Source organism: Aulostomus chinensis, chromosome 1 (assembly GCF_037954235.1).
Source record: "Aulostomus chinensis isolate RoL2024-O1b breed Wild chromosome 1, RoL_Achi_v1.0, whole genome shotgun sequence".
In the NCBI taxonomy this organism is placed as follows: Eukaryota; Metazoa; Chordata; class Actinopteri; order Syngnathiformes; family Aulostomidae; genus Aulostomus; species Aulostomus chinensis.
Window position 1 is genome coordinate 63896577 of NC_141320.1, and position 25056 is coordinate 63921632.

Genomic DNA, 25056 nt, shown 5'->3' on the forward strand with positions numbered 1-25056 from the left:
CAGTTTAAAGTTTTATGGCTCCAGAAAGTTTGGCTTGTAGCTGCAGCAGCTTCTAGTTGACCCCAATTAAATTCTGTCTGCACACTCTGACTTATTTTTCAAGTTTTAAATGTTACACTTGTGTCTAGAAAATCTAGCTGATATGGCAATTTGTTTTTCTTTTGTTTTTTTTTGTGGTTAGCCTCCACCCTTGTTCTCTCAGCCAGGATTCCTGCTTGTGCTCAATCCAGATGTGCTAAATTCCTCATGTATTCTGTGTCTAACAATGCCTGGATATTAATTGTGGAAGGAGATACTTACACTAGTCCTAAAAACAACAAATTAAAATCAAACCTATATACATATATTCACACATTTATTAACACAGATGCATAATGCTTGATAGTTTTGGACACGGATACACAATACATTGATTATAAAATATTACACTGGACGAAATAAGCTTCAGTTTATACTTATACTTTTATTTAACCAATTCTGTAGATATATATTAATGTATATATGTAAAAATTAATACATTTGCCCATGATCTTTTGTGCATAAGCCGATATATTTATGCATACGTGATTAATGCTCCATCAGTATTAACCAGATGTCGTCTCTTCTTAGGGTTACACCAAAATTAACGCCTTCAACTGGTCCAAGATCCGTAAACTCAGCTTCAAACGTAAAAGGTTCCTAATCAAGCTGAGGGCCGACCCCGCTGTAAGTCCCATCTCTGTACGCTTCCCTCCAGCATCACGCAGCCATCCTATCCTCATTCTCCTGTCATTCATCGTGTCTGGATCTTATAGCAGAACAGCCATCACGACACGCTGGAGTTCGCCATGGCCAGCAGGGATTGCTGTAAAATCTTCTGGAAGATTTGCGTGGAGTACCACGCTTTCTTCAGGCTCTTCGAGGAGCCCAAACCTAAACCCAAGCCCATCCTCTTCACCAGAGGCTCCTCCTTCCGCTTCAGGTAAGATGATCAAAACAATACGGTAACCGTCTGGAATCTTAAGCAGCCTCACTTATCTCTCTGTCCTCACAGTGGCCGAACCCAGAAGCAGATCATCGATTATGTGAAAGATTCAGAGGTCAAGAAGGTTCCGTTTGAAAGGTCTGGCTTTTGTTTTGAATGTCATTCATCACAAATGCTGACTTTGCATATTTGTTTTGATAGACTCACTCGATTTTTGATCTCTCCTTTCATCTCAGGAAGCACAGTAAGATCCTGTCCAGCAGCGGCATGTCTCCTCAGTCGTCCTCCTTCAGATCACAAGTGCCAAAAGAGGTGATGCACATTTAAACACTGTCAGTTTATCCTCCATCCTACCTGTTTCTGTTTTTATCTTAATTTCCTGGTGGAAGGTGGTCACATTAACAGCCTCTTTGTCCATTTCTGTCATTCCTTTTCAATCTGGACCTTGTATGTCGCCAAACCTTTTATCGTCCTGAGTTTCCAGAAAGAAAGATTTATTTAAAGTCTAAAAAGCCCAGTTTGAAAAGACTCTCCTCTCTTTTATTCTGTTGTTTTGTCCTCTGTTGCAGAGTGCCATGTCTGTCCCAGTTGCAGACCAGCCTGACTCAGCCAGACTGGCCCACCATGCTGAAGCTAACGGCTCAGAGGAGCTGCCTGCCTCAACATCAACAGCAAATGGTCTTCACGAAACACCAGCAGCTCCTGGCTCAGACTCGACTCAGCCCCGACAGAATGGCGCTGGTTTGGCGGCGGAGCAGCAGCAGCTCCTCAACCCAGGTCCATCCTGCAGGGCTAACAAAGGCAGCAGCTCCTCTATTCCCTACATAGACTGCAGCGACAGTGAATGTGATGTAGTGAAGAGCAGCAGGGCTACCAGGGGCACCAGCCACGCAAACCACAGCAATGATGATGGCGCTATTAATAAACATGTGGGGGGTGGAGCTCGCAACGGGGGGTCACCTGCGCGTCTCTTTGGGGTTGTAAATGGGTTCTACCACACCAATCACCCAGGGCGAATGCAGGATATGAAAAGGCAGCAGCAGCAAAGCATGCTGGGTAACAAAAATGTTTCAGATCAGACTTCAGTGTCAAACAAGGTCAATGGTAGCCATGAGCTAACTGACGATGATATTTTGTCAAACGGTGGTTCTTATCATGGCCGCCTGCCGCTCCATAGTACGCTGCTTGATGACATCTTCCAGGGGCATGAGAAGCGAGCAGCGGCAACAGGGCGCCCCTTAGGAAGCGGGGCACATAGTCAGTGCTCCAGCCCGGTGATCAGCAGCTTCCACTACCGCACAAGCTCACTAGGTCACAGCGAGATGACAAATGTCCACCCTCGCTCCCGCTGGGATGACGGTGGACATTATTTCAGTAGACGTCCAGGGGTGGCACCTTTGGAAACCGCCCCGCCACCAAGCCAATACGGCAGCTACTCCCCGATCACCTCCAACCGCACACCAACACATTTAGCCAAACAGTGTAACAACAACATGCGCAACCGCTCTGATACAGATCCGTTCATTCTCAGTCAGCTGACGTCCACCCCCGTCTACCACCACAGCCCACATCGCCCCGGGCTAGCACCATGCTCTGCCCCAATGGAGCGAAGAATGATCATAACTAACGGAAATCACACAGGGAACCTCATGGTTCCTGGTCAGCCGCGGTCCAATACGGTGCAGCGTTTGTTCGGTCGCCATGGAAAGCCTGGTAACGCACCAGCTCAGAACAACATTAACCAGCCGGTCCAAATGATTGACGGGTCAACCAGCAGTGGTACCGACACCAGCGATACAGAGTCAGACACTGGCAGCAGCGCGTACAGCCACCCGTTGATGTACGGCAACCCAGCCGCCGTCAGCTCCATGAATTCCGTGAACTCAAACGGCGTGAACTCGTCCCCCCTCCCTCGTAGCAAGTTCTCCTTTGGTAGTCTGCAGCTGGGGGAGGGGAGGGAGGGCGAGGAGGAGGGGGAGGGTTGTTACCGCTTCACTGAGGAAGATGTGGGCGAGCGGGTTTTCAGCTGTTGAGGGGGAACGGCCAATGCTTGCGTTGCCATTACAGCTAACGTTCAGTCACACAAAATAACCTGCTTTGTTTTTCGTTTCATGTACATATAATCTGTTTATAAAAAAGTGTAACGACCTATTGATCTCATATGACAGATATATCATTAATGAAGACCTTCTATCGATGAGTTTTCATATAGTATAAGAAATAGTTCCCTCGCAGTACAGTTTAGATGTAGTCGATCTGATAGCGTTTCATCGTACCACGCACACATTTTATGCTCTTATCATTTAGATATTAGGACATTTTTGTCCAGTTTGGTGGGATAATTCGCAATGAATGCCCTCAGTGGATTGTAAATATCTTTTTAGCTTCCGAATCCCCATTTTTATATTTGCAAACATCTTCAATCTCTTTTGACTTATAGTTAAAACTTTGGCCCATCAAGAGGAGAATAATGAAAATCCTGGAATTTTTTTCAAAAGTGCCATAACAGTTTTGTATGTTTTATAAACTCACGATGGTGCGCTGTCGTGACCATTGAAATGTTTAATCTTAAGGGATAACCTGGTTCCACATAGGAATGAAATACTTTTTATTCGGTGTAGATGTTCAGATACTGTAGGGAAACTGACAAGGAATAATATTTGGAATTGTAGATTTTGTGGGAAGAATTTTCTCATTTTTCACGGTAGGATTACTAGTCCGTTCCATTTCTTGATACGTTTTGCTAAACTTTTGTAAACTTTTAGCATTTATTTGCTCCCGACTGATGAAGCAGATGAGTCTTTTTAGCCGTAGTGTTCTGACGTGACAGTATGTCTGTAGTCTCCTCAATAGTGTTGCATTTACTAATTACTTGACTGTTGTCTGGTGCAATAGAAGGGCTTTAAGAAGATGGATTTCAATGGGAAGTCATTAACTTCATTGTCTTAAGAGGATTAAACAGATTAGGGATGCATGACAATATCAGTATGTCATCAGCATATTGGCACACATTTTTCTTAATATATTGCTCAGTGAGTTTCACTCATATTTTGAAAATAAAGACAATGAGTACATGTGTTTTTCAGCATGTAAACAATGTATATTTGGCCAAATCAGCTTTAAATTATCAGATATCTGGAATATTGTGCATCCCTCATCTGGTAGGCATTCCCTTTAACTGTACAGCGTATTTGAATATTCTTGCTAGACAATTATTGTTCTTAGAATAATATACTTGGTAGGAAACTGTGGTGAAGTTATTTGTCGGAGGAGTAGAGGCACTTTTGTTGGGTTATTTGTGGGCGACTTGCACTGGATGTTTTTGGTAGAGAAGTTTTGTAGTAGTGTAAGCAAGGACCAACATTTTCTATTTGTATTTTTGAAAAACATCTGCATCGATACTACTTTTTTTTCTGCCATTTCTCAGTCTTCCTTTTATGGTTTTACACGCTTACACAGGACGCAGTAATCAACATTTGACCATCCATAGCTGTCTGCTTTGCTTGGCTCGGCTCCTGGCATGCTACAACCACACAAAGATGCACTTTTCCTTGGGTTTCATTTGCTGGCTGTCTGCTCACATTTCTCTTGTTCTCACCACAATACTGAATTCTAGTTACGTAAGATGCAAAACAGATTAATTAATTGATTTGGGCTGAATGTCACCGGGATCGTGTGTTGTCACCTGTTCGTGAGACAAATGTTACAGCTTTTGTAATGGCACTGTTTTCCAGCATGTTTTCCAGGTTTTCTCACAGTTTTCCTTTTATGTTTCTGAATGCATGTTAACTAGCAACCTGCTTTTCTGTCATTCTGCTCTGGTTTTTCTTTTTCTTTTTTGGTTTTGGGGTTGTTGTTTTTTTGCTCACCCTTTCTGTTATGGGGTGCTCGAAATGGTTCCAAAAATGTTTGAAGGGTGCAGTGTAACACAACCCACCACCACCCCCCCCCCCCCCTCAAGCCTATTGTTACAACTGCGGTGTCTTTTTTTCAAATATTTAGAAACCATTTGTGCTTCCCTCACAAGGATGAAACAAAGCCGACTCTGCTCCAGCGCTCATTTGTCAACGGAGAAGGTGAAGGGAAGTTTAGCATAAAGCATAATGTAAGTGCAAGATACATTTGAGAGTCGCTGCATTTTATTCTGAGGGTTTGAAAGTCGGAGTATTGTTGGAGACGGGCGCACGCACACACTTAAACACGCTGGGGTAGAGTCGGCCTTGTCCTCCTCTCCACTGCTTGTCACCGAGTTCAGCTTCACTAAGGTGCTTTTGTCATGTTGCTGTGCTGTACATATCCGACTGCTAGATTGTGATTTTCTTCTCCAATTGTGATTTGTGTGTTTGTAGCGTTAATCACAACCAAATTTGCGGTAAACACACTGTGATGATGGGCTAGTGTTCTCTAAGTTGTGTAAGGTGGCGCTCTAGACCTCTTTGTTTACATAACACTTAACTTAAAGGAATAAACCGGCATCCTGCTGTTTCTTGTCATTTTGTCATATGGTGGCAGTTTAATCTTTACATGTCCTGAATTTATTTATCGAATCAATGTCAGTTTGGAGCCCTGAAGCAGCCACAGAGAGGAAAAAGTGCTTAGAGACATTTTATTTTGACGTCATGAGCTATAACTTGTTCTCTTAATTAGTTTTTTTCTGTTTTTGTTTTTTTTTAAATGGTTGTTTATTGCAGTTTTATTAGTTCAACTGAGAGAAAAAAATTATACCTCACGGCCTCAAAAACAAGTAAATAGAGGCAGTAAATTATACCTCATGGTTGCAAGTACAACCTACACTTGGACCTAGTATGTCGCCAAACCTTTTACAAGTACAACCTACCACAACTACATTTTTGAAACAACTGTTATCTTGTGGCCCCAAATAAATTAATTTAAGGAACACATCCTATCTCTTGGCCTACAGAAAACTACATCTTGGGAATAAATTATATGTCATGGCCTCAAAATGAAATTTAAAAAAAGTAATCCCTCTCTATGGCCACTCCTGGCTTCCGTACGTGAATGCGCAAAGCATGAAATTTCATTAAATTCCGAACATTCACTGTTTAAACTGCTGCTAGTCGGACTTTATTGAACGTTTCTGCATTAAAACTTTTCCCCTTAACACACACTGAGCCTGGTTTCATCTGTCGCTCTTGTAACACTGTCCAATTTTTATTTTCGTCACCTGCTGGATTTTATTCTTGTCAATTCTTATAATTCATTCTTCCTTAATAACACTGTAACTGGGTTTTTGTTTGTTTGTTTGTTTTTTAGTATCAATAAAAGAAACAAACAACCTTGCATGTTGGAAGAAAAGGGTCTCCAGAATGTTCTGTAGCATCCAACACGTCTGCTGGTGTCTGGTGTTGTGGTAGTTAGCGTGTAGAGTAGCGGCGTTTGTTTGTGCTGCGTCTGTGTCTCCTGGCTTGTCTGTGTTTATTCGTGTAGGGTTTTTTTTTTTCTTTTTTTTTCTGCACCGTGGTAAGTTTTTTTTTTATAGCAGCCGCCACAGATCTTCACTCAGTGGTTGCCATGGTTTTACCCATGATCCAGTTTGGTGCATAAAGCCACCAATCAGTGGAGTCTGGAAACTTTGGGCAAGTATGAAGTCACAATTTAGTACCATGTAGTTAACCTCTAGTAAATCTAGCTGTAGTCCATTTCTTTACTCTTTTACCCGGTTGTTATTTCAACTGCAATCAGACCAAATTCCCATTAAAAAGAGATGGTTTTAGGTTACCAGAGGTTCATATTCAGTTTCAGGGTCTTGTTTAACATGCATGACCGCTTCCTTTATATTTCCCTGGCCTTAATAATTCACAAGACCTGTCTGCTTGTTACTAACTTCTACTTTTCACTTTCTTGATGCGGTTTTCTGTTCCACATAGACAAATAGAATGGCCTCGACTAGAGTCGGTGAATTGTTCCAGCGCTGCAGCTGCTCCTGTTCTTGTTTGACTTAATAAGAATGTCCTGAAATTCATTGCCAGAGATTTTAAGGAATTATTGGAGGATTTTTGAAATGTGAAAACGTGGAGGGTTTTAAAAAAAAAAAAAATTGGCAGTGAATTTCATGAAAATTCATTTTATACAAGGAGAGAGAATCCTCAATCTTTTTGTTCTACCTGTCCCTCCCTCTACTCATCTACCTGTTTTCCTCTCCTCCCCCAGGAAGCCCAGGCTCGGAGGACTCTCCATTGGGAAGTCCCTGTGTGGTGGTCAACGGCACGGTAAACGGGGACGGGATGGGCGGCGTCCTGGGTCAGAGTCCTGAGGGACGACAGTTATCGCCACTCACCAGCCCGCTGCTTACGGACGCCGGATACGTCCGCAACGATGAAGAAGATGAGGCCAGGAGGAAGGTGGGCTGCTGTTTTTTTTTGTTTTGTTTTTTTATGGAAGGCAAATTTGATGAGTGAATGAATTTCATGTTTGTGTTTGCGTCCAGAAGTTTCCCACAGACAAGGCCTACTTCATAGCCAAGGAACTGTTGACTACAGAGCGGACCTACCTCAAAGACCTGCAGGTCATCACAGAGGTACACACATACCATCACATCAGATTTTACACAGCACAGACTCAGATTTTCACAGCTTACATCTTGGTTCCCCCCGCTCTCGTGTCAGGATCAGGCAGTTTTCACGCCCTACATTTTGGGAATCTGAGAAAGCAACAACATCCGAGCAAGAAACTCAGATTGTTGTGGATTTTTACACACTTTTTAACAGTTTCTGCTCGTCCAGTATCTGGACTTGCCATGCTGGAAAAGCTCTTAGTGAGAGTTTTCATGAGATCAAGTCAGACTTAGGGGCCAATATGGCTGCCAGATGTGCATCTTGACATCCATTCTTGACTTTTTCGCAACACAACAGTATTGACTGAGCTCATGTCAAATGGTGGAGCTCTTTCCCTTCCTGCTGCTGCTGCTGCTGCTGCTGCTGCTGCTCATCTGGAGCTAAACCCTGGGATGAAAGAGCAGCTTAATGTGGCTCAGATGTCGCTTCTTACATGATTCCACTTAACTGTTACTAATAAATACATGGAAATTAGCAGCGGGAGCAGGGAAATGCACACCTGCTTGTCGGCCACGCCCTCACCCCGCTGACCTGTGACCTCACCATGAACAAGAACTCTCCTCTCCTTTCCCTCTCAGTAGCAGTTTCCACCGTCTTTGATGTGGGAGGAAGGCATGCGTTGGCGCTTCTTTAAAACCTCTTAAATATTTTCTTTGGCTGGCACCACTGAGGATCCTGAACCCCTCCCTTCCCACCATCTCCTTCCTCTCTCCCGCCGAGTCCTTCTGTTGTTCTGCCGTCCTGTTTGCACTGGCTGTCATAATCCTGCGATTTACTGAGAATCTCGCACCTTAATGTCATTTCCGTTAACCCTTAATCAAGCATTAAGTTCATTTTTACCAACGAATACCAGAAATATCACTCGGTACCATGGGTCAGTGGTGATTTTGACTGATCAAAAAAATCTTCCCTGCAAAGTAGTGAAAGAAACAAATGCATCCACTGAGATGAAGCCAAGAAAAGTAGAGGACGGTGCGAGTGAAGCGTCTCCGGCAGGCTGCAGTGTCAGCACAGCTGCCTTAGATTAAGAGTTCATGATGCTGAACGCTCGTTTTAGTCCCCAAAACTCCACGAGGTGCTGCAGCACTGCTGCTCTAACTCCAGGGAACCGTAATACCTGCTAGGAATGACTCCACTGGCCAAACCAGTCACTCTCTTTCCCCCCTCCTTGATGGATTAATCGGCTGTTTCAGATTTAACTTGGCAGGATCCTGCAGCTTTCAAATGACTCTTTACTTTCTGGTTCTCGTGGATGTGATCTGGTTCTGATCTACTTCGGTGTCTTCTCTGCTTCTATCCCAGTCCTTCCAGAGCGCGGCGGGGAAAGATGAAGCATTCCCAGTGTCAGTCAGTAACCTGCTGTCGGCCAACTACGACCCCGTCGACAAGTTCCACCAGGGCTTCCTCAAGGAGGTGGAGCAGAGGCTGGCTCAGTGGTCGGTAGATTTCGAGTTACGCTCTGTGTTCTGTTCAAAAATCTATCAGTACACACATTGGCTCTGACCCAGAAGTTGCTATTGTTCATCTTTTACAGAAGATAAACTATAAAAATAAGACAATACGTCTGAAAAGAGTTCTAATGGACATCACGTAGTAACTAATGTGGGAATCTTGTGATGACACACACACACATTCACCATCGCAAGGGCTCAGGGACCGTTGGATGAGCTGAACTTGCTGGAGCAACCTGAGTAGCTCTGTCCTGACATCTACTGGTGAATCTGTGCTACTGCATGTTAAAGAATTTCCTTCTCTCAGGGAGGGTCGATCCAATGCCCACATCAAAGGGGACTACCAACGAATTGGTGACGTGCTACTGAAAAATATTCAGGGTCTCAGGGTAAGTTAACCCCTTCTTATCCTCCTGTGGGTCTTTGATCCTCTGTTGTCTGTTATTAACCTCCATCTTTACTGCGTCTGCAGCAGTTGACGATTCATCTCCAGAAACATTCTGAGTGCCTGGTGGAGCTGGAACGAGCCTGTCGGTAGGTGCAACACCCTCATAGGTACTCAGGGGTCAAAGGTTACTGATATTTAAGCATGGCCTCCACCCTCTTAGGTCCAGTCGGAAAGTGGAGGCTCTGTGTCGTGAGTTTGAGCAGCAGCGGGTTTGTTACCTCCCCTTCAACGTCTTCCTCCTGCGGCCTCTCCACCGCCTGCTGCACTATAAACTCATCCTGGAGCGGCTCTGCAAACACTACCCGCCCACCCACGACGATTTCAGGGACTGCAGAGGTACTCGTCCGCTTATTTGTGGACTCATGGACTTAAGTTGAGAATCCAAATGAGATACCTCCTCATTTCTTTCCATCTGCAGCTGCCCTGGCGGACATCTCTGAGATGGTGCTGCAGCTTCAAGGCGCCATGATGAAGATGGAGAACTTCCAGAAGCTTCTGGAACTGAAGAAGGATCTTACCGGCATTGACAACCTCGCCATCCCCGGGAGGGTGAGTCTGAATGTTCCATATTTGAGTTAATAATTCATTAAGCTGCTTCTCTAATGTCTTCTATTAAAATGAGTGTTTGTGTTTGACTGACAGGAGTTCATCCGGCTCGGCTGCCTAAGCAAGCTCTCGGGGAAGGGCCTCCAGCAGAGGATGTTCTTCCTGGTAGGATGTCAAAGCTTTTTTCAAAAATAGAAGCCATGTTTGTGATGGCAAAATAAAACCTCCTCTCTTTAACATGTCTTCTTTCTCCAGTTCAGCGACTCCTTGGTGTACACCAGTCGAGGGACGACGCCATCCAACCAGTTCAAGGTCCACGGGCAGCTGCCACTCTATGGCATGACGGTAAACGAATGCATGCGTGTCATTTCTAGCTGTTGTTTTTTTGTTTCAATTAAAGTGATCCTTCACGTAAATATGATGATTGTGTGTCTGCAGATTAGAGAAAGTGAGGAGGAGTGGGGAGTCCCTCACTCCTTCACCCTGTTCGGACAGCGCCAGTCCGTGGTGGTGGCGGCCAGGTACCGGTTTATTCAGAATAATCTAATTCAATACATGCAAAATACACACACGAAATTCAGAAAGTGCTGTTAACAATACCAGAAGGTATGTATTTTTCAGTAGTTGTGAAGCTATTGATGGAATTTGTGGTTGTCCGTGTGCGTCCAGCTGTGCAGCAGAGATGGAGCGGTGGGTGGAGGACATCAGGATGGCCATCGACCTGGCGGAGCAGAGCAGCAGCCCTCACACCGACCTGCTCTCCACCAGCCTCCCCGATAGCAGTGAGCATCCACGGCTGTGATCACTCGCCGTTTTTGACCGTGTCACATTTGACAAATTTGCCAACTTGTCGCAAAGCTCCAGAAGCCTTCATTTTCACCGTCACAGAACTCCTCAGACACCCGCTCGGCTTTCTCACGTCACCTGATAGATGGACGCCGCCGCCTCGTCCCTCCTCCTCTTCATCTCAAACACCCATCAGCTTTTTCCTGCTGCTAGTTTGCCTTCTTTCTATGCGTTGAGTCGTAGCTTACAAGTGGCAGCAAAGGGAGGATTTGAACTCACTCTCTGAAAGAGCTTTGATCTCAGCTTGGCTCTGACTCGCTTATGGACTCATGGTGTGATGATGAGCTTGATATTGAAGCGCGTATTGAGACATCTGTAAATCTTCAAATTACAAGCGTCTGCCGGCGTATCGGAGCCAGATTGTTGTATAAAAGCATCGTTGCGTGAAGTCCAATCCAGAGTTTGGAATCGCTCTCCAGAGAAGAAGAGCAGCAGTGTCCTCGCACAGCTGCAACCACTTAGAAAACATGAGTCAGTCGTGTCAAACAAACGAACCCTCAGGACGCGGCTGCTGTCAGTCAGTCAGCTCCACTCTTAGCCCGCCTTGTCCAGAGCACCTCGTAGCGTTTCTTCAAGTTTGGCGCAAATGTCCACTCGCTCCGACTGGAATGAACTGAATATTTTGGTGGTCAAAGGTCATAGAGGCGGACAACTGCGTGTAGATGAATGTAGATAAATTCAGCTGTGACTTGGAGACTTCCATCAATGCAACACCGATCAAAATGCATCCAAACTGTAATTTTGCCTTGAACTGGTGAGCAGTTTTTCCCGATTCACCCTGCGGTCCTTGTCTGTTGATTGTGTCTGACCTGCCCGTCGTTCCCCAGAGCTGTTGGAAGACGGTGGAACCGAGCAGGAGTCGGAGGAGGAACTCAGCGGCTCGCGCTCCTCTCTGGAGCGTCAAGGTCACCGTGGTAACACAACAGTGCACGTCTGCTGGCATCGCAACACCAGTGTGTCCATGGTGGACTTTAGTGTTGCTGTGGAGGTACCGCACCGCGTTTGTGCTCTCCGGCTTGTGTCTGTCTTGTGTGTCTCCTGGTGTTCTCCACAGGCCATCGACTCGTTTGCTTTTCCTCTCACGTCTGTGTTTGTGTCCTTCTCTAACCTTCCGTCCTTGTCTTTCCTGTCTCTCTCCACCTCCATCTGTCTCTCATCTGTCCCATCTGTGTGTCCACACTGGCATTGCTAGAGGCCAGTAGTGTGAGGCCCCTCAGCAGACTTCAGGGGCCAGTGTCACTCTCTGTCGTTTGCTGGTACAGAACACACAGCCTCTCCTTTAGTGACATCTGCTGGAACAGAGAGGTACTGCAGCAGCTGCTCTGTGGGTGCAGTTGGGAGCGGAGAGCATTTAGAGGGGAGACTAAAGAATCTGCTTCAGATGTGGAAAGACTTTATTGTTCTCTTCAACTTATCTAACATGCCTTTGATGGTTTTGCATGAGCGTAGAACCTTTCCTGGCCTGTTTTTGCACATTTCAAACTCGACTAAATGAGCTTTTCTTCAAGTGACTTTCATCCTCTGTCATTCCAGAACCAGCTGTCCGGTAACCTGCTGAGGAAGTTTAAGAACAGCAACGGCTGGCAGAAACTCTGGGTGGTCTTCACCAACTTCAGCCTCTTTTTCTACAAGTCCCACCAGGTTAGAAGGTGTCACAGACTGTGAGATTGTATAAGAATGAGAAGGAGGTTATTCTGTGGTCTGGTCAAGCAGTAAAGTATGTGAAGGCACTTCCATCATCTTGGTAAGGCCAGTCGGTGTAGCCAGTGACTGCAGATGCTAACTGAGGTCTCCCGGTAGGACGACTACCCTCTGGCCAGCCTCCCTCTGCTGGGCTACTCCGTTACTGTTCCAGCCGAGTCAGAGAACATCCACAAAGACTACGTCTTCAAGCTCCATTTCAAGTCCCACGTCTACTACTTCAGATCAGAGAGCGAGTACACGTTTGAAAGGTGCGTTTGAAAGACTTAACTACATTTTTTTGTTGAAAAGTCACTGTCTTTTTCTTTTTTTCAGTCCATTTGCTTTGGCTTTGGGTTGGACCAAACACGCTTCAGTGTTGTTGTTTTTTTCTATTTTTAATTTTTCCCTCTGTCCAGGTGGATGGAGGTGATCCGCAGCGCCACCTGCTCCGCCAGCCGCTCACTGCCAAGCACCAGGAAAGACCTTTATTGATGAATCTGCTGCCCTCGGCTCGGCTCTGACTCGCCCCGGGTGAAGATCTCGACTTTCAACTGCACACACAGCAGAAAAGACTCCAACAGAAGACTGGTGTCAGATGGTGCTCAAATAGATGCTAGTGATACCTCTGAATCCTTGATTCACACGTTAAACTCAGAGGTCCGCCCCCTTCACCTTTATCACCACCCACTCGCTGCACCACTGTCATGCGTTATACTGGTTTCCCGCTGGGAGTGGGAACAGTCGTCTGTCCTCACTTGAGTGACGTTCACACGCACGCACATGGGTTCGATGATCGCGCCAACAAGCGTCTGGTTTACAATCAGCGGGATGATATTTTTCTCATGAATCGGAACGATGACATTCACCAGAAGTGTTCAGGACGCGGAAGCAGCGTTTTTGTTTTATTTTGAGTGTCGTGATCGATGTGAGATGAATGCATGTGAACACACGTGTGATGATGGGGTTTTTTATCTATATATAACTTTATGAATTAAATGTGATGCCTGTGTCGATTAAAACTTCCCTTATTTTTAAGTAACTTTTTGTACAGTACTTTGATACACTGTGAAATCCTGCTATGCTCGTCGTCTTTCATTTGAATATTTTGCCTCCCGTGACTTTTGTTTTTCTTCTCGTCTTCAAGGACAACTGACTTGCAAACTGCTTCCAACGCCAACTGAGATTTCAAAGGCTCTTTGCCTAATACTCTAATGCACCCTCTCTGGTTGTCTGGAATTTACTATTTTAAATAAAGATGAGAAAAGATTGTGTTCCTATTACAAAAAAAAAAAAAAAAGAGAGACATTGTTTGGTCTTCATTCATGCAGAAGAGAATCATGATTGAGGGAGTTTCATTTTTCAGTTGCACTGAGGTGTGAAAACAATGCAAGTTGTGTTGCTGGTTGAAAATTCAACAACTACACTTCCACCACGACATCTCCAGTCTCCGCACAAATGAAAATAAAGACACCAGTGTCAGACTGTGAGGGAGCATATATTTAACTCAAATGACCGACAAACCATTTGATTTATTACAACATAAAAAGTTCTACAGTAAACTAACCAGATTTCTCTCCCACAACCATAAATACCCTAATATACAAGCACATTCTTAATGCAACTTTTTGAAAGACTTTTCCAAAGTCTTGTGGCTTTATTTTTAGAATCTCCCCCATGTCTGCAAATTTCCAGGCATCACTGCGTGTGTGAAATATAAGAACTATTAAATTACAAGGCAAAGTGCAATTTTTTCGTGATTGATATTCACAAATCTTATGGATGTATATTACCTTCTGTTACACCCTGAAAAAGAAACATACAGCAAACAACGCTTTTTGGGGGGTGATTTCCTTCAATACAATTTTTTTTTCCAGGAAACACTGCATGGAATTTGATTACAGCTCAAACATATCGTGTAAGATTTGATGCTAATAAGTTCGGAACCGGCGGGAGGAAATAATTCAGTAAGTGGTGCAAGGATTCTGCAGCAGGATACTGAGCGCCCTTCTAGTTTCAACAAGGTTCAATTTCACTTCCAGCACATCAGAGTTGAAGGTACAGTAAATCATACGACAAATGTTACTGCTGGTGAAGAGGAAATGGAGGAGCGCTGAGGAGAGAGGATTTCTGCTGATGATTTGAAGACGTCAGCAGGCTGGTCCCACGGAGATGAGGAAAAGCTGTCGTTCCAGTTGTACGGGACCGACATCAGTCCCGGGCTTTTCTACTCACATACACAAGCCCGTGATTCCCATAAGCGTCATAGCTCTCATAGTTGGGGAGCGAGGGCCAGTCGGGCTGGTACGTGGTCGTGCTGTACACAAACGCCTCCGTGATGCTCCCAGGCGACAACCTCACCTCCCCCTCCGTCTGCTCCTCCACCTCCAGCTCCACCATGGTCCGCTGGTACATAGTGGGGATGCCTTCAAAGTCATCAAGGAAGTTCAGCATCTTCTCATCCACCTTGTAGATCTCGCCATGTACTCGCTGACCCTGGCCCGGGATGTTGAGGAGGAAAGGGATGTTGTGCTTGGTGGCGATGATGAGAGGGTATTTCTGAGTGGTCCGGACCGAGGCGAGGAACTCGGCCTTTCCGTTAGAGCTGTCAAACATGCGGTAGTAGTTGGGCTGACCCTTCTTTAGGGTCCCGTAGACGAAGATGACAGCCATGCGCATTCAGAGGGAACCTGAAGAAGAGAGGAGGGGTCAGGTATCAGTCAGTCACGAGCTCTGACCTTACTTCCATTCGGCTCTTATTTATTTTTGGTAATAATGAATCTATATTGTCTGGTGCAGGCTTGTGAAGTCATTTATAATCTGATACCTTCAATATGAATTTTGATTCACTGTAACATGATGAGCTTTTGCCAAAAACTCCAAGCAAAACGTGCTTTGACACCCAGACTTGGCATAGAGTATCTCTCTTTACCAGGAGCGTAGGAGAGCGGAGTCACTCATTCGCTGCCACACCAATCTTGACAGCAGTTGTTTCAAGTTAATAAACCGCGGTCAAGTCCTTGTTCGTGTAAGAAACTTGGCCACTAAAGCTGATTGTGATTATTGATGAGGAGCCTTAAATATTATCTGTTCAAGCAGTTTAATCCACAACAACGTGTAGCCTGCAGCTACACAAACAAACACGTCGAAATGCTGTACGAACAGATTGAAACGAGCAAACCTGGAGAGACGCGACGCTTTGAAGGTCAGAACATCAAGAGAAACTGAGAGGAGCTTGAGCCGTGAGTCAGCAGGAACGCCAAGCGTATTACGAATAGTGAGATTCACATCATGAAACGTCACGATTTAACATACCTTCGCGAGCGTAGCCACGCCAATAAAAAAAAACAAGCGTACCGAAGGAAAAAAAAAATAATGGGCTGCCACACCATCGTTGTCCATAAGCGGCGCTCTCGGCGTTCTTGTCACCAACTCTCACGAGAACAGCACGACGATGCGCGAACTTCTTGATGACGAATGATGACGCAACCACGTCGGCGCTGCCTAGCAGCAGTCAAGGCAGCGTAAACAGAGCGGAGCTACAAATCTAGCTAGCGCAAAGTAGCCAACGGCTTGTGAGCGATATGTTGGGAAAATAACAGGATTACAGGGTTTCTGACTAACCGACTTGGTTTTAGGCGAAATAACTTTTATCTAGATGTTTATCGCCTTGTAGCATGTGTGCTGAGGCTGAAATAAAACAGTTTAAAAGACACCGTCAACGCTAGCTAGATGAGCTATAGCTAGCCTGAGATAACGGGACACGGATTTTTGGAAACTCTTATTCAGATAGCATAGTTATGCTAATCAATTCAACAGCTGCTAATACTAGCAGGGGGTGTGTGATGTAGTAGAATTGACCCTCTGGCTCGTCGTCGCCAGTAAACAAGGCTGGATCGTGGTGAGGGGTCTCAGGCTGGATGACCACTTGATAGCAGTCATCGAGGTTTGGACTGCGATGTTTAGCCTGATGGCGAACTGCTGCAACTGGCTGAAACGCTGGCGAGAGCCTGCAAGGTAAGTCCCGTGCTACGATTACAGGTGATGACATTAATAAAGAATCCTTTATCGATGAGAATAATGAAAGTTGTGGTACTAATTCATTTGTACCAGCAGTGTGTATGTAGGCTGAGATTGCAGCTGATATTAATCAGGGGTAAAGACGTGTAGTTTTCTTAAACGCTCCCCAGATGAAATGGATTGACCTGCAGCTCCAGCACATCAGATCTATGTTCAGTAGATACGGTGCACATTTAAAACCAGCTCATGGGGATTATTTTCAAATGGCAGTTTGTTTTATAGGATTTATCCATTAATCAAGATTCATCACTCGTTTTTTTAGGTCTGTTTTGGTAATATAAACACGTTCTAGCATTTATGTTTCATATTTTGCCAAATTCCATGTATGTTTCCCCCACGGATTTAATTCTTGCTGTTTTTTTATCATGTGTTTTTCTTTGATTTAGTTTCTCTCTGGTGGTTATTTGAATGACCCATAACTGCCATCATTCAAAATGTAATCCTGCATGTGGGCATTTGGGTGTGGTTCATTCACCTTGAATAGTTTGACCTGAAGAAAACTCAAGAGAATCATAACTAATGAATGGGAATAAAAATGTTTTACTGTGTACTGAGTGTGCAGGCTTTGTTTTCATTTTTAAGAGACCTTTAACCACTGTGAGGTGTGTGTATAAACCTACTGTACACTCATGGGAAAGATTCCCTGTTCCACATTAGTTTGTTCATGATGAAAATCCTCTTGTTTTGATGAGTACGTGTGTTAGATATGATTCTAAAAACGGGTCTGTTTCACTTAAAAAAGACAGCAATTTATTGTCCAACATCTTACAGAACGAGTAATGAATCCAGTAAAGCCATTTGAAACCTGAAATTTGAATGTGTTTTTACCGAAGGAATCGAGGGAGAGCATCAAAATGTACCTGAGGGTTGAACCCACGTGGTAGCTGTGAGGCACCTTATCCTTTGGATTTAGTCAGAAATCCTCACCTAATCCCACAGCCAGGTCTGTTCAGCAGGTCTCTCCTTGCTGGCGCGCGTCAGTGAGGTGTTTGTTACGGTGAGGACGGAGGGTTATGAGTTCACAAGAGGGGGGCCGTCAGTATCTGCTGACCTTTTTGTGGGTTTACATCAAGAAGCTGCCCCAATGAAGGCCAGTTGGCTCCAGAAGACGGTTAGATGGATTGTGCGTTTGATGTCTTTTCGGCGCAAGTGTCAAAGTTAAGTACGGAGCTAGCAAACGTATTTAATGTGTTTTGCTGTGAGTACATGTGGCTGCAGGGCTTTGCTGTTTTAATCATCTCTTTGTTGGTTTTCCAGTGGATTCCTCCCTTTTTGTTGTGTGTTCTCGTGTAGATTTAAACCTCCAGAAATGCGAGATGCCGTTGTGAAAGAATGCAGATTCAAATTCTTATTTATTTAGGAAAATCCCGTCTGACGCTAAAGTAAAATTCCAGCGTGTGTGAACACACTGAGAGGCTTGCACCCTCTCTGAAGAAGATGCACTGTTTTGAAGATTGTGACAATAGCTGGTAGCTGTGCTTGCAAATACAAACATTTGATGTCACTTTAAAATGTCATGAGATAATAAAGTGAATAAAAATCAACATAAGTTTTTGTCTCCAGAATGATGGGGATTAATCCTGGGTGGAATACAAACATGAAACAGTGTAATTTAATTGATGAGGACTATTAGTGGTTCACATCTAGCTAACAACTGCTGAGTCACTCTTGCTGAGTCTGATTGCGTTCTTCATATTTAATTGGCTTATCGGTGCCCAGTGTGTCATGAAAGCTAATGCCAGCCAGGTAACTTCTTTAGCTCAGTCGCTGTGTTTGGACCAACCGCTGGATGTCCTGTTGCCAGATGTCCTGTTGCCAGACCTCCCCCCCTGTCTGGGGTCTCCTGTGGGCTCATTCTTCCTTTATTTCTTATCTTACAGGAAGGTGACTCTACTGATGGTGGGCCTGGATAATGCAGGGAAGACCGCCACAGTACGAGGAATCCAAGGAGGTGAGGAGACTCAGCCATGCCCAGTTTGTATGTTTCTTACATCCATTTTCTACTTCTTATCCTGTTATGGGTGGCAGGGGGGTGGAGCCTATCCCAGCTGCCTTCAGGCGAGAGGCGGGGTTCACCCTGGACAGGTCACCAGTCCATCGCAGGGCCAACACATAGAGACAGACAACCATTGGCTCTCACAGTCACGCCTACAGTCAATTTAGAGAATCAGTCAGCCTCGCCCCCATTTGCATGTCTTTGGACTGTGGAGGAAGCTGGAGTACCAGAGAGACCCCACGCAGGAACAGGGAGAACATGCAGACTCACACAGAGAGATCCTGTGCCCTTTTTGCTGTGAGGTGGCAGTGCTAACCTCTGCACCACTGTACCGCCCTTGTATGTTACTTCTTTTAGAAATAAAAATTTTAAAAAGTAAAGTTTTCCCTCAACTATCTCTCAGAAAATCCGCAGGATGTGGCTCCCACCGTGGGTTTCTCCAAGGTTGATCTGAAGCAGGGCAAGTTTGAGGTGACCATCTTCGACCTGGGCGGTGGGAAGAGGATCCGCGGCATCTGGAAGAACTACTACTCAGAGTCGCACGGTGTGGTGTTCGTGGTGGACTCCAGCGATGTCCAGCGGATCCAGGAGACTCGGGAGACCATGGCAGAGGTCCTCCAGCACCCACGCATCGCTGGCAAGCCTGTGCTAGTGTGAGAGATGAGACCTGCCTTGCATGTGCAGACAGCCAAAATTCACGAGAGGTTTTCTTATGTTAATTTCACAACAACAAGAGCGCACATCTCTTGTTTTTCTGTCCTCTCTGCAGTCTGGCCAATAAACAAGACCACGAGGGCGCGCTGGCTGAAGCCGACATCATTGAGAACCTGTCGCTGGAGAAGCTTGTGAATGAGAACAAGTGTCTCTGTCAGATCGTGAGTGTCCTGGCAGCTGTTGGGGAAGTCAAGTGACATGAAGGGTTTAACTAGGCTTTCGTCACCCTTAAATAGCGTAGCATTGTTGGAGATAACAAGCGTCTCACAGGAGGATTGACAATGAAAAATTTCTGCTTTTAATTTGGTGAGGTAAGCTGCATTTTATTCTTAAGGGTTATCACCAGATCATCTGATTGCAGGAGCCGTGTTCTGCAGTCCTGGGTTATGGCAAGAAAGTGGACAAATCCATCAAGAAGGGATTGAACTGGCTCCTGAGCAACATCGCCAAAGACTACGAGGCCATTACTGAGCGCGTGCAGAAGGACACGGCCGAGCAGCGGGCGCAGGAAGAGCAGGACAAGAAGGAAAGAGCGGAGAGGGTGCGGCGGATACGAGAGGAGAGGTGGGGACATATAAATGCCAGTTTTTTACAATGTTGCTAAAAATGCGTGTATCATTAAAGGTTAACATCTCGCTCCATCCACAGAGAGAGGCAGGAGCGAGAGGAGGCGGAGCGAGAGGGCAGGCCGATCCAGGAAGAGGATCCTGATGATGAGAACATGCCCAGCCCCTTCCAGCCCATCGAAAACGTCATCTCTGAGGTGCGGAACTCCTCTCTCCATTTACACTTGTTAGTTGAACCCCCTGATCTGACTGTGGAGCTCTGGCTCTTGTTCAGAATGAGGAGAAAGAAAGGAAGAGGCAGACGGAGCTGCAGGAGAGCAGGACGAACAGCTCGAGGGCGGACGTGGATGGAGAGGAAGAGGAGTGCGAGGAGGACAATGATGACGAGACGGACGACACGAGACAAACAGCAGAAAATGCCAGCTCAGGTGAGTGCTGAGATTAGCGGTGAGATTACAAGATACGAGGGCAGGAGGCACCTTTTGAGGACCGTTGACGCGCAGCTTGGAATTCAGCGTGCAGATCAGTGTGGTTTCACTTTAAACGATTAAAAATGGCAGAAATGGAAAGAGATGTTGAGTTTAAAAAAAAAAAAAAAACCTGAATTAAAACCTTTGAGTCACTCGCCCCATAAAATGTTTGATATATAGACGTCGTCGTCGAGCAAAGCAAGAAGAAAACGAGGAAGCTGCACCTGAAGAGGAAGCACAGAGTGGATCCGCTGAGGACGGAGGAAGGGCTGGCTGAGAGCCCCACCCCTCCACTCCCCCCAGGTCAGTCGGTGCTCACCTATCTCCTTCAGCTTCATGGAACGATATCAGGCTTTTACTGCCAAGTAGCCACGGAAAACGCTACAAATGTGTCCGAAACGTAGTAGTTGATCACTAGCAAAGACGTGAGTCTGCTTAGTGTAGACGCTGACCTTCCGCCTTGATGCATTGTTTATAAAAGGACAAGATCCGGCCCATCACGATAATGTTCTCCGCAGGAACGAAGAGGCCGCCTCACTTTTGTTTGTGGAGTTCTACCCATTTAACCTGACAAGTCTTTCTATGTTTCATTGCTCTCTCTTATTTTAGTGGGATGGGCCACACCTAAAGTTTCTAGGCTGCCAAAACTTGAGCCGCTCCTGGACTCGAAGCACTCGGGTAAACCTGCATCTGAAGTCCAGTTATGTTTCATCCTTCATCTAATGTCATGCATTATTTCCTTGAGTTGCTCTGCCATATCACCTCCTGACCTGGGTTTCACGTGGGCTAACTGGCCGACACCCAGCGTTTCTTCTATAGTCATAGTTGTCGTTATTTGTTACGCATGTAGTAACGTATTATTTTCCATCCTCCCCAAAGCCAAAGGGGAAGTTAGAGACCCTTCTCTCCTCTGTGCTGCACGCGGGAGCTGAGACCCACGCTAGTTAGCTTAGCACAATGAACTGTAGGGGATGGGAAGTGTTGGCATACTTTCCCCAAATGACATCGGATTTCGTCCCAAGTAGTTTTTGCCTACATTAGTCAGGCTTGTGTGTAACATTTGCAGTGACATCATTTAAAATAACAAGGCACTTTAGAATCAGTCACATCACCGGAACTACTTTCCTGACCAGGCGCAGGTGTGACGCAGCACCGCTAACAAAAAGCATATTTGGTGGACTAGAGGAGTAGCTTCTACCACGAACCATGTCACTGAGGAGAAATTCCCCTGGAAAAATGAAGATCCTGAAATATTTGGTGTTTTTTTGTTTTGTTTTTTTTACAGCTATGTTAACACTTACCATTCACTACCATTCATTGTGCTAAGCTAACTAGCAGTCAGCTGGTCTCAGGTCCGTAAAGAGCAGAGGGAAGGGGATCTATCTTCTTGTCTGGTTCCAGGGAAGATGGATGATAAGTAAAGAAAAACTTGCGTCACTGAAGAGGAAGCTTTTTCACCACGAACCTTCATCTGTTTTCTCCTCTTACTTTCCACCAGGCATGTGTGTAAATGTCCGTCAAGGTGGTAGCCATCTTTATCGTCCTTCATCTTCATCTGTGCAGGGTCTCCCACACCTGATGTCATAGCTAGAGTGTTAATGGACACATTTGATCTCTTCCAGGACTCGACGGCTATAGTTGACTAACGTAGTTTAATCTCCTCCCCTCCACAGAGTTTTACAAGAAGCCCCTCCCACCTGTCGCTAATAGGCCGCGGCCTAATGGCGACACTCATGACGTCATTTTCTAAACTGATCCAAGCGCCCCCCCAAAAAAAATCACTCCCCTGTTTTTGCTTTCTGTCTCAAGCGAGCGGAGTGTAGACATGCAAACACGCCGCCCGTCCTCACCTGCGGTCCTAAAGCAGCAGCAGCAGCAGCAGCAGCGCGGCGGTGGCGGCATTGAAGTGGACACAGGGGGAGGAACTCCTGCTCAGAGGCCATAATACTGTGTGGTTTCACTGGAACCTGCCTGAACTCATTTTTTACAGTGTGTCAGGTGACAAATCCTTCCGCTACTGTAGACTGATTGCTTTTTTTTTTTTTTTTTTTTTTTTTAAAGACTCGGTGTTAGTCAGTTGAGTCCAACTGAAATGCTTTTGATTGACGAAGAATGTAAATATGTTTAATAACTTGTGTCTGTTACTGAATCGTTCATTTGTACACACGCCGCCATTAAAAATGACACTTTCGTATCGTTGAATATTCCTTTACATCAGCAGCTCAGTAGCATAAACACTCGATCATATAGCGAAGGTACCTGATTGTGGACAAAGCTTTTTTTTTTGGAGAACTTTAAACGTACCTTATTACGACATGAAAAAACACAACATTCACGATAGTGAATGAAATCCTGTCAAGTTTTTTTTCTGGATGTCATAAGATTTGTAGGGAACTTTGCGTGTCCTTCACGTGGGTTTACTTCTCTCTCACCAGCAGCATCTTAAAGCTTTTCATTTGTTCATAATGTAAACATATGAAAACATCTATCTGTCTACAGGGCTACACATCATGAATGCATCCTTCTGTTTACACTGTGTATCTGCTTTTAAAGTGATATTTCCCTGGAGGCACGAATCTGTAACATGGGAGCCAATACTGCTGCACCCATTTTTAACTTTTGAGATTTCAAAAAAGCAGGAAGGAAAAACAAAAACATTCCATTGCCCCAGTTCCACCTGCAGCGGGACGACGAGGGAGGGATGTGTACACCGACACCTGGCGCAGCTGATACTGGGTCAGAGCGCATGAGAATAACACGCAGCGGAAGCAAATGAGGGAAATATCATTTTAAATCCTTATTCTTGTATTTCAAATGTACATAGAATATTTTTTCTACCCAGTTTGTATTTTATAACGGCACAATTAAAGATGTTTTAAGTATGATTTGGGTCTCGTCATGCTCCCTTTTTGAAAATTTTTATTTGCTAAACTTCTCAAAAGCAACTCGGAAACGCAGCAGCATATTTAGGATCGTCACTCAGCTCCTCCTTAGCTTTCGGTAAGAAATTAAAGGCAAAATAAATAAAATTCCCAGCAGCCGTGGAGCAGAGCTTATCCAGGTGCTTTGAATATCTCAATATTCCTCTTAACAGACCTGATGAAGAGCTGTTTTCCAACCTTTATTTGTCACTGACCCAGTTACAAAACATCCTCAGTTTCTGATCAGGCAGTACAGTAGAGATCCGTCTAATACAAATGGAAGTGCCCGAGGGCAGAACATCACTCAGCGTGGAATTAGGCTGATCTCCATCTGAAGCAGCTCTAAACTGACGGATAAAACTGCAGCGGTGCTTTGAAGGAATGTAGGCCATTTAAATCCCTTGTTGACAAAGTCATCACACAGTTGCTGATGGAACTACCAATGTCTGCCAGGATCTGGAGCTTTTCTCAGAATGCAACTAACAATTTAGAAATAAGCTCTCCAGCAATCTGGTTTTCTCATTTGGACGCCGTCAAACATCTGTGAGAGCAACCTGAGCGCTGCAATAATGCGCTGCCTCATTACTGCTTTTGATCCACAGACAGGCTTCATTTAACTGAGTAATGTCTCAGAAGTCCTGCAGTGAGGCTGCGTCCTGCAGCACGAGGACGACAGATGCACCCGTGCCCTTAAGCAGGTGCTCTCAACCACCACCCACACACACACACACACACCCACACCCCCACCCGCCCTTCATTAGCCTCCCTATCTTTGATAACATCAATCTGCGACGTCCACTTCAGTCCAGGAGCCATCCTGTGATGAAGTGTTGTAATTTACTTCCTCTCCCATCCAAACGCCTGCATTCAGCGATGTCTCAGATTACCCAGCTTGCCTCTCAGCAACTCCAGAAAAGTTTCAACTAAGGAGGGAGGAAGATTTTATTCAGTTGTTCAAATTACAAAATTGCCTCAAGGATGACAAGCTGCAGGATTATAGATTGATATATCTTCCTCCTCTGCAGTGGTTGTCTCTCCGGATTGTGTAAATGTCAGTACAAAGATAGATTTGGAGAAATTTCTGCTGCTTAACATACGGAAGTTCATTTCTGCCAGTGATAGAAGAGAAATGATAAAAAAATATATTCCTGAAAATGAAAATATATCATAGAAATAAATCAAATAAAGTAGGAAAGAAACTGTGAGATGAAAAGAACAGAATCTGGAATAATTATAAGATTAAAACTCAATTACAAACAAACGGAGGGGGGTCAATCATAGAAGGTCATACTTATAAGTCACACTTAACAAAAAACATTTTTTTTAAATTGTCATATTCATGAGATAGAAAGTCCTGATCATGAAATACAAACCTTTATTGCTTTTTTTTTTTTTTTTACAAGCAGGAATTGGCTTCCATAGACCATTAAATCTGTCAGAAATATTTATACCTCTTTGGTCCAGACTGCAGTATGTCTTTTGTTGGATGCAGTTAAATGGAATGAAGTTGTATATTTCTTCCGTTTACCTCGTCCCCAGTAGAAGGATTCTAATAACTGGATAGCATCTTGGTCCTGGCTCCATGTTTATGCTCCCTCACTGAGGCTTTGCTGTTCTTCTGATGCACCTTCTTTACAAACTATCACCCATTTCAAATTTATTTATTTTTTCATTCCGAGTAGGACTATTGCTGCTGCTGCTGCTGCTGCTGCTGCTGCTACCAGAATCATAAAACGCATCACTTCCTGTGTGCCAGAGAATTTTTCCTGGAAATGACCTACAGCGGCGAGCGTTTAAAA

General features: G+C 44.9%; 3 protein-coding genes across 11 annotated transcripts in view; 2 read left to right on the forward strand and 1 right to left on the reverse strand.

The window, feature by feature from the left end:
• LOC147272726 (FERM, ARHGEF and pleckstrin domain-containing protein 1-like) overlaps nucleotides 1-13793 on the forward strand; it is a 40398-nt gene extending 26605 nt beyond the window's left edge. Inside the window, exons 9-28 of one of the 2 annotated variants that reach the window (XM_086200321.1) lie at nucleotides 610-705; nucleotides 795-961; nucleotides 1034-1102; nucleotides 1201-1276; nucleotides 1534-1741; nucleotides 7136-7326; nucleotides 7413-7502; nucleotides 8842-8975; nucleotides 9298-9379; nucleotides 9463-9524; nucleotides 9599-9774; nucleotides 9857-9987; nucleotides 10081-10149; nucleotides 10240-10329; nucleotides 10423-10505; nucleotides 10654-10766; nucleotides 11658-11818; nucleotides 12364-12471; nucleotides 12631-12782; nucleotides 12930-13793. In XM_086200321.1, the coding sequence (XP_086056447.1) occupies nucleotides 610-705; nucleotides 795-961; nucleotides 1034-1102; nucleotides 1201-1276; nucleotides 1534-1741; nucleotides 7136-7326; nucleotides 7413-7502; nucleotides 8842-8975; nucleotides 9298-9379; nucleotides 9463-9524; nucleotides 9599-9774; nucleotides 9857-9987; nucleotides 10081-10149; nucleotides 10240-10329; nucleotides 10423-10505; nucleotides 10654-10766; nucleotides 11658-11818; nucleotides 12364-12471; nucleotides 12631-12782; nucleotides 12930-13005 (2334 nt within the window). In that variant the 3' untranslated portion in view covers nucleotides 13006-13793. Of the gene's footprint in view, nucleotides 1-609; nucleotides 706-794; nucleotides 962-1033; nucleotides 1103-1200; nucleotides 1277-1533; nucleotides 1742-7135; nucleotides 7327-7412; nucleotides 7503-8841; nucleotides 8976-9297; nucleotides 9380-9462; nucleotides 9525-9598; nucleotides 9775-9856; nucleotides 9988-10080; nucleotides 10150-10239; nucleotides 10506-10653; nucleotides 10767-11657; nucleotides 11819-12363; nucleotides 12472-12630; nucleotides 12783-12929 lie in introns of both variants that reach the window. The other variant, XM_086200314.1, reaches the window with a different exon arrangement.
• Nucleotides 13794-14222: 429 nt separating this feature from the next.
• On the reverse strand, nucleotides 14223-15974 carry LOC147272728 (gamma-glutamylaminecyclotransferase B-like). 3 transcript variants are annotated; one of them, XM_086200401.1, is made up of 2 exons: nucleotides 15826-15974; nucleotides 14223-15200 (listed from the first exon to the last, which is right to left on the reverse strand). In XM_086200401.1, exon 2 carries the CDS (start codon nucleotides 15187-15189, stop codon nucleotides 14722-14724), a length of 468 nt encoding a protein of 155 aa, XP_086056527.1. In that variant the 5' UTR covers nucleotides 15190-15200; nucleotides 15826-15974; the 3' UTR covers nucleotides 14223-14721. The 3 variants fall into 3 exon arrangements, with proteins under 3 accessions (XP_086056527.1, XP_086056519.1, XP_086056537.1); XM_086200393.1 differs by lacking the exon at nucleotides 15826-15974 and adding an exon at nucleotides 15692-15821; XM_086200411.1 differs by lacking the exon at nucleotides 15826-15974 and adding an exon at nucleotides 15338-15679.
• arl13b (ADP-ribosylation factor-like 13b) lies at nucleotides 15934-23210 on the forward strand. 6 transcript variants are annotated; one of them, XM_086200349.1, is made up of 10 exons: nucleotides 15951-16527; nucleotides 18471-18541; nucleotides 18990-19239; nucleotides 19356-19461; nucleotides 19662-19864; nucleotides 19949-20063; nucleotides 20141-20294; nucleotides 20517-20639; nucleotides 20946-21036; nucleotides 22010-23210. In XM_086200349.1, the coding sequence occupies exons 1-10, from the start codon at nucleotides 16469-16471 to the stop codon at nucleotides 22041-22043; spliced, it is 1206 nt and encodes a 401-aa protein (XP_086056475.1). In that variant the 5' UTR covers nucleotides 15951-16468; the 3' UTR covers nucleotides 22044-23210. The 6 variants fall into 6 exon arrangements, with proteins under 6 accessions (XP_086056456.1, XP_086056475.1, XP_086056466.1 ...); XM_086200340.1 differs by having other exon boundaries at nucleotides 20946-21014; XM_086200360.1 differs by having other exon boundaries at nucleotides 15953-16527; nucleotides 20946-21014; nucleotides 22146-23210.
• The last annotated feature ends 1846 nt before the right edge of the window (nucleotides 23211-25056 follow it).

What these genes read in the sequence shown, in the direction of transcription:
- LOC147272728 (XM_086200401.1), bottom strand. Translation starts at nt 15,189, where the DNA reads ATGCGCATGGCTGTCATCTTCGTCTACGGGACCCTAAAGAAGGGTCAG.
- arl13b (XM_086200330.1), top strand. Translation starts at nt 16,469, where the DNA reads ATGTTTAGCCTGATGGCGAACTGCTGCAACTGGCTGAAACGCTGGCGA. An exon ending in ACAAGTGTCTCTGTCAGATC is followed by an intron (nt 19,462 to 19,661) that starts GTGAGTGTCCTG and finishes ATCTGATTGCAG; the next exon opens with GAGCCGTGTTCTGCAGTCCT. An exon ending in CGGCGGATACGAGAGGAGAG is followed by an intron (nt 19,865 to 19,948) that starts GTGGGGACATAT and finishes CTCCATCCACAG; the next exon opens with AGAGAGGCAGGAGCGAGAGG.